This window comes from Microtus ochrogaster, chromosome 7 (assembly GCF_000317375.1).
Source record: "Microtus ochrogaster isolate Prairie Vole_2 chromosome 7, MicOch1.0, whole genome shotgun sequence".
NCBI classification, from domain to species: domain Eukaryota; kingdom Metazoa; phylum Chordata; class Mammalia; order Rodentia; family Cricetidae; genus Microtus; species Microtus ochrogaster.
Window position 1 is genome coordinate 48,965,584 of NC_022014.1, and position 7,173 is coordinate 48,972,756.

The following is a 7,173-nucleotide window of genomic DNA, read 5'->3' on the forward strand; positions in this document are numbered from 1 at the left end:
AGGTCACGACATCCTCTCCCTCCGTTTTCCTGGCTATGTGGCAGCAAGGAACACAGAAGATGAGGGCTGAAGGCCACAGTCAGGGCCCATCTCTCACCCCATCTCTGCCCTGTGCACTCTGGGTGGCCCTGACAAGCCACCGAACCCCTGCAACTTGACTTCATTGGTGAAGCAGGGGTGATGGCAGCATCTGCTTAGCCGCGTAATGATGACAGTTCAGAATGTCTTTGTCAAGCCCTCAGAACCCAGTTCGCCACGTAACAAGTGTCCATTTGAATAAATGAGACAAGGAGCACCCCACTCCAAGGCAGTGAAAATGCAGGGCATTCCTGCAGTACACGATCAGTCCTCAAGAGGCGACGGTCAAACAAAGTCAGGGTGTGGGGAACACTGTCACCCTTCCTTCTCGTGACCCTCTGTCTGGGAAAAGGATGGCTAAGCCAAATGTGTGATCTGGCTATGATTTGGGCAACGTTTAATCCAATCCATAATCATATCTCTAGTTTCCTTGGAGCCCTGTCACTGTTAGGACAGATGAGCCTTACAGATTGGGTGAAGGAGGTCATAGAGGAATAAAGGTCCCCAGAGCTGTGATTTGTAGGACTAAGGGCAGGTTGAGTGGGGACATGCTTCTTGTTCAACTGGGGAAGACATCTCCAAGGGCTGGCTCTTTACAAAGGTGGCTTCTATCCACTCTGTACCAGCTAGTGGGGTCCCCTGAGGTTCCCCATGAGGTCTACTGAGTTCTATAGGCCATAGAACGATCTGTTTCATATACTTGCTTCCTCGCCCTTATGCTTGTCTCTCCACTACATATAATCTTTTCCATTCTACTATATCCAATCACATCTACATTAGCATCCCCACCACATAAAACCCATGTTAGGTGCACAATAAACAGTTGCTGAATGAATGGACACATGAATAAATGGACGGAGATAACCAAAGATAAGTGGCCATGGAGCTAGGCCTGAGACAGCTATACTAAGCCAGGCAAAAGTGGGTCTGTTTATTAGCCACCATCTCCTCTCTGCACAGGTTTGAGAGATCACTCGGGGACTCAGGCTCCACAGAAGTCACACAAACAAGGGCCCCTAAAGTTTAGAGTTCAGCCTCCAAGTGACAGATAATGACAATAACCAGTTCAGGGAAGCAACTTCCTCTGAGCACTGGGCCAGCTTTGAACACTTCGACTTGATCTGCAGTCCCTTGAGTGGTTGGGGTAAGGTGGGAGCCTAAAGAACGAGGGGAAATAGTTTCAAAGATGGGTTAGACCAATTAATTGATGTATAAATGATAATTCCTGCTGCCTCCTTAAAAAGAGGAGAGTAGAAGCAGATGCACCATGGAATATGTGGTCCCACTGTGCGTTCTTCCAGAACAGAGACCTGGCCATGGACTCTGAATGGACCCAGCACTCGCTGCTCTAGCAGAGGATGGAGTTCAGTTCCCAGCACCCACAACAGGCAGCTTTCAATGCCCTGTAACTCTAGCTCAGGGATCTGGTGTCCTTTAGTCTCCACAGGAGCATATACAGATACACACACACACACACACACACACACACACACACACACACACACACACACACTTACATTCTTGTTGTTCCAGCTCTGGGGGGGGGGGGAGTTGCAGGAGGCAGAGGATTAGAAGTTCCAAGTCAGCAGGGTGGTGCTGGTGGTGGTGGTGCTGGCACACGCCTTTAATCCCAGCACTCTGGGAGACAGAGGTAGGCAGATCTCTGAGTTCAAGGCTAGCCTGGTCAATGCGAATTCCAGGACAGCCAGAGCTACACAAAGAAACTCTGTCTCAAAAAACAAAACAATGTTCAAGGCCTTCTTTAATTCTATAACAAGTTTAGGCCAGCCTGGGCTACTCGAGATTACCGTGTGTGTGTGTGTGTGTGTGTGTGTGTGTGTGTGTGTGTGTGCGCGCGTGTGTAATGTCATGACATACAATTTGCCAATTTTTCTGGATCTGGGAAAGCCCAGGTAAGGAAGACTAACCCACGGAGGAGGAAGGCGCAGAGACGGGGCAGCTAGCATGGAGTGAATCCTGCTTTGTGAACAATGGCTGAGTTAAATTGCTCTATCCCAGGGTTGGAGAAATGGCTCAGTGGTTAAGGGTGCACATGGCTCTTCCAAAGCCTCAAGCTCAGGTCCCAAATGAGTGCCAACATCAGTCCTAGAAGCATGTGTAGGTGTGTTGTGACTGCCCTAATGGCTTTCAGGAACCAGCTAGCTGTTCTGTTTTTCCAGTTACTCATTCAGGGACTTCCCATGACCCTCACCTGAAACTAGCTGTGGTAGGAGAATGTAAACCATAGAAACCAACAAACCAGGGGCTGAAGAGATGGCTCAGTGGGTAAGAGTGAGTACTGTCTAAAACTCTGGCTCCAGAGAAGTAGACACTCTCTTTTGGTCTCTGTGGGCATCTACACTCACATAAGCATAACCCCAGCACACATATAAATAATTAATTTTTAATGGCAAACCAGAAGACAGTATATACCACTATATTGCTGGGTCTCTCTTATGCCCACTTTCACCAGTAAGGCTTGGAGTAAGATTAAGCCAAGCAACTGACCCCAGGGTCTGCCTATGTCCTTATCAACTCCAATTCTCAAAAGACATTGCCTCCTTCTGAAGAATCCAGCTATGAACTGAATGCCACAAGGAAGAAATGAGAGTCAAAGTGGACTCGATTTTGGATGCTGGACGCTTTCTAAACCCCTGGACGGACACCACCCAAGCTACTGACACAGACTATCTGTCCTCCAGCTGAGTGCAGTCCTCATACACGGGACAATTCTCCCCAAGAGCTTTCTATACACAAACAGACACGCTCTGTGTGCTTGCATGCATGCACGAGTACAATTCTGGGCAAATCTGAAGAAATAAACCCATGGATGCTTCTCTTAGGGACATGAGGAACAGGAAGAGTGTGTACCGTGTGGAGGGCCAGAGATGCTGTGAATGCTTCATTTTGTGGCACAGCAGTTAACTTCTAAACAAATGCGGAAATCCGTGTGGTCCAACTAGGTATGTGGCACGATGCCCATAAAGCTGAGGGTGTTTAAACGATCCTTCACTCACCTTCTGACGGTCACAGGTCCAGTCTGAGAGCACTGGACCAGGGTACTCGGGTGTAGGGAGGTTTAGGAAACTTGTTTATGGACCTCTGCATTAGGCTCTCAAGGGCTAGACTTAAACATCCAGGACTCCAAGCACTGGAACAGCTTTGGAGATGGTATGTGGGAAACAATGTATCTACAGCAAGATAAATAATTGCCCTGGAAGGTATCAATCCCTAATCCCTCGAATCTGCTGAGATTGCATTATATGAAGAAAGTCCCCACAGATGAGAGTAAAAGGATCTCAGACTACCTCAGATAATCTGAGAGGTCCCCAAAGAATCACAAGTCCTTTTAAGAGGGAGGCACAGGGAGACTGACCATGGAAAGCAAGGAGGCCACGTGACCACGAGACGTAGAACAGAGGGCTGATGTGCCCCTAGCCTGGCACGCCTGCGAGCACTCATATTTGAGTCTGAAAGGACCCCTCTGGCCTCTCCTTCCTCTTTAGCAGTGAGCTCTCTGGACCTTTATGCTGTGCTGGGGCTCTAAGCTGCTGGGGGCCAACAGGTAGCTCCTGGATGCCTGGGTGTCTCAGTGACAGCTCGTGCCCACCATCTAAGAGACCACCAGAGTGCCATATAGAAATACGGACCCAAGGTTGGGTGTAGCCTATGCCTGAGGGTGTCCTCTCTGTGGCATCCTTTGGGTTGTCCTGGTGTGGCCAGGGACTGGACTACAGAAGGATGACCGTTTTCTTCACCTGTCCCTTCTCAGAATGGGGGGGAGGGGCGTGGCATGGCCACATGACTTTTAGAACCGCAGAGCCTAGAGAACGCAGACCGTCTCCGATGTCAATCAAACCGCTGCATGTGGTACCTGCGATAGTTAGGTTTAATAGTGGGATCTTTCTAGAACCATCTGGGAAGGGACTCTCAATGACCATCTGTCTAGATTAAGTTGGCCTGTGGGTGTGCTTATAATAGAGTCTTTTTTTTTTTTTTAACTTGGGTTAGTCTAGGTGGGAAGACTCACCCTGAATGGAGGTGGGACCATTTCATAGTCTGGGTGCTGGGAACAAAGTGCATTTGTTCATTCCCCGCTCTCTGCTCATGACTGGGGATTTAATCTCTCTAGCCGCCTCCTGTGCCTGCAACCTGGATTCCTCCACAGTGATGGACAGTAACCTGGAACAAGGCCTTTCTCCCTTAAGTTGCTTCTGTTGGGATATTTTCTCAGAGCGGCCGGAAGGAAGCTAAGACAATATTTAAGGGTCAGTTCTGCTAAACTCTCAACACACAGAAGGTTTTTTAGTGTATCTGTTCTGTTTATGGGGATAGGATCCTTTTGGGCCCCAGCTTTTTGTCGCCAGAGCTTGGTCATCAGCTGGCTGATAAGGACAGGCCTTTGTTCTAGACCCAAGATACCCCCGAGGCTGCTTTGAATAAAACCAACAGGCGTGGCCCAGGGAAGTGAAATGACCTAAAAGTTCTTGTACCAGCCGGGCGGTGGTGGTGCACGCCTTTAATCCCAGCACTCGGGCGGCAGAGGCAGGTGGAGCTCTGTGAGTTCGAGGCCAGCCTGGGCTACAAGAGCTACTTCCAGGACAGGAACCAAAAACTACGGAGAAACCCTGTCTCAAAAACTCAAAAAAAAAAAAAAAAAAGTTCTTGTTCCAACTCACTGGGCCTCAGTTTCCCCAAATGTAGAGGAAAACTGATGTGATATTTGTTGTGTCCTTGTGCCGAAAGCACAATGACTACTATTTGTAAAATTTGCTAATTTACAAAAGAAAACAACCATAGGACAAACACACACAGACCACACAGACCAAGAGAACCCAGACCAGTGCGTTCATTTCTGGGCACCTGTGCTGCAAGCTCTGAACGTGGGACAAAGGGAGCCTGCTAAGTGACAGCACCAAAAACACAGTACGTTTTGTCTTTAGTCAGGATGTTACAGGACCCCTGGCTGAAGGCAGGGGGCTGGGATGTAAGCAAGGATGAGGCCTTCTAGCCTAGCACATCCATTTCCCTGGAGTCTGGTTCTGAATTTCTGAATAGAAGCTCAGCTGGGTCAAGGCATCTCCTCATCCTAGACATCTTTGGTGACCTCAAGATACTTTTCCTACTCAGTCACAAATCAATACCAAAGTCTAGAAAGGTTATAGGTTGGTTATAACCCCAAATCTGATCTCTTCCAAAGAGCTGGAGGAGGCAGTCATCCAGAACTTGGAAAGACACGAGAAAGGCAATGTGGAAAGCAATGTGGAAGGCTCAGGTGGTTGGTGGTGGAAACTGGGGCCATCTGAGGATCAGCAAGGAAAGCCAAATAGTTCAAATACTTTGAGGTTCTTACATAAGTTTAACTCTAAGGCCACCTGTGGCTAGAGACCTGCAAGGGGCTCGAACCTGGGGGGCTTTGAATCTGACAAAACTTTCATCTTTGTTTCATTTCTATGTCCATAAATGCCCGAGGCAACCTTACACACATATTGCCAAGGATACCTGGGAGTCCGAAGATTCTGTTTGCTGGTCCAAGAGTTTTTAAACAGACTCGGCTTTCCCTGGACGAGGCTGCATCTCAAGGCCTCCTGCTTGCTCCCTGGTCAGTGGTTCCTCTTGCCTGATCCCCCTGGCTCGTGAAACAAGGCCTGTATAGACCTTGGCTTTAGACTCACCCACTGGCACACCCCACCCCGCAAGCCCTCAGCAAAGTCAGAGAGGCGCCTTTCATGGCTTCAAAAGTTCCACCAGGTTCTCCAGCCGCAGGGGGCTGGAGTGGGTAACAGAATCCTACTCAAGGAGGAAAAAAAGCACAGTGACCTTTTGTCCCAGAAGTTCCCGGCTTTCCCGGCCAGCCAGCCAGCGGAGGCGGCCTAGTCAGCCAGGAGGGTAAGGAATTGCAGATGTGCGCACAGGGCGGCCGCCCTCCCTTCAGCTCCCAAAGCAAAGCCCGGAGGACACCTCGGCGTCGCCCGGGGCTGCGCCTCTATCCGGTCCAGGGCTCCCGCTCCTAGCTTCGGGTCAAGGCTCAGGGGAGTCACAGTCTCTCGCGTCTCCCAGAGCCCTTTCCAGCCAAGCTTCACCACAGGACCCACACTTCTAGGGACAGGAGGAGGTTCATTTAGGGTCACCAGAAAGACGCGCAAACCCTTCCGAGAGCATCAGAACTGCTCCGGGCGCCCCGGGGCGGGTTGCTGACACCGCACAGGTGAAGTCACTTGTCCTCGATGGGCGCAGCGGACTGAGACTCGGACCACCACTTCGCGCCTAGGATGATGCTTAAGATTGCTCGTGGCGGCCTTTGTGGGTCAAGTGAAAGAGGAGTCCTCTTAACACATGAGGAGGAAACACCTCGGTGTTGCGGGGAACCAAGCCGGGGACCCGCCCCTTTGCTTCTACTCTGTGGTTCTGGCTTGGGTCTTCTCACACCGAGTTTAGACGCCCACCCTCCTCACGCCCCTCATGTCCCCGAGACGTCATTCCGGGGCCGGACGCAGGGAAGACAGGCCTGGCTAATGAAGGCTCCACGATCGCCCACCCCCAGCAGGACCCTGCGTCTGGCTGTCTGGCCTGCACTCACCGCACATGGTGGCTGCCGATCGCTCCAGACACTCAGACGACTCTTCCGTGCCTCGCGCTCCCTGGCTCAGGCTCCCGCCGCTCGGCCTCCTGCCCTTATAGCCAGCCACTAGCCCTCTGAGAGGGGTGGGGCTGGGCGGGGCCTCATGCCGCCTGTTTGCCCCTCATTGGTGGTCCCCTGGTTGTCGTGACAACGGCGGCCCCCCCTTCAAGACTCAAGGAAAGGAGTGAGGGGCGGCTCCCAAGGGCCAGTCCCTACTGTATGGTGGGGGAGGAAGGCCAATCGGCGGCAAACACCTTGAGTTCAGACTTTAAGTCAGACATATTAGACGAGAAACCTTAGCCTGGAGTACGGATCGCTCTGTGCCTCAGTTTCCTCTTTTGAAAACTATGATAACAATAGAACGTACCTCTCAGTTCCTCCTGAGGTTAAAGACAGTCCGGGTATGCACAAAGCACGATCTCTCTCTCTCTCTCTCTCTCTCTCTCTCTCTCTCTCTCTCTCTCTCTCTCTCT

At 50.9% G+C, this 7,173-nt stretch overlaps 1 protein-coding gene across 1 annotated transcript in view; it reads right to left on the minus strand.

Moving 5' to 3' along the window:
- Gfpt2 (glutamine-fructose-6-phosphate transaminase 2) overlaps positions 1-6,720 on the minus strand; it is a 45,424-nt gene extending 38,704 nt beyond the window's left edge. Inside the window, exon 1 of the mRNA XM_005350167.3 lies at positions 6,659-6,720. Within this exon, the coding sequence (XP_005350224.1) occupies positions 6,659-6,665 (7 nt within the window). The 5' untranslated portion in view covers positions 6,666-6,720. The remainder of the gene's footprint in view (positions 1-6,658) is intronic.
- Positions 6,721-7,173: the final 453 nt, after the last annotated feature.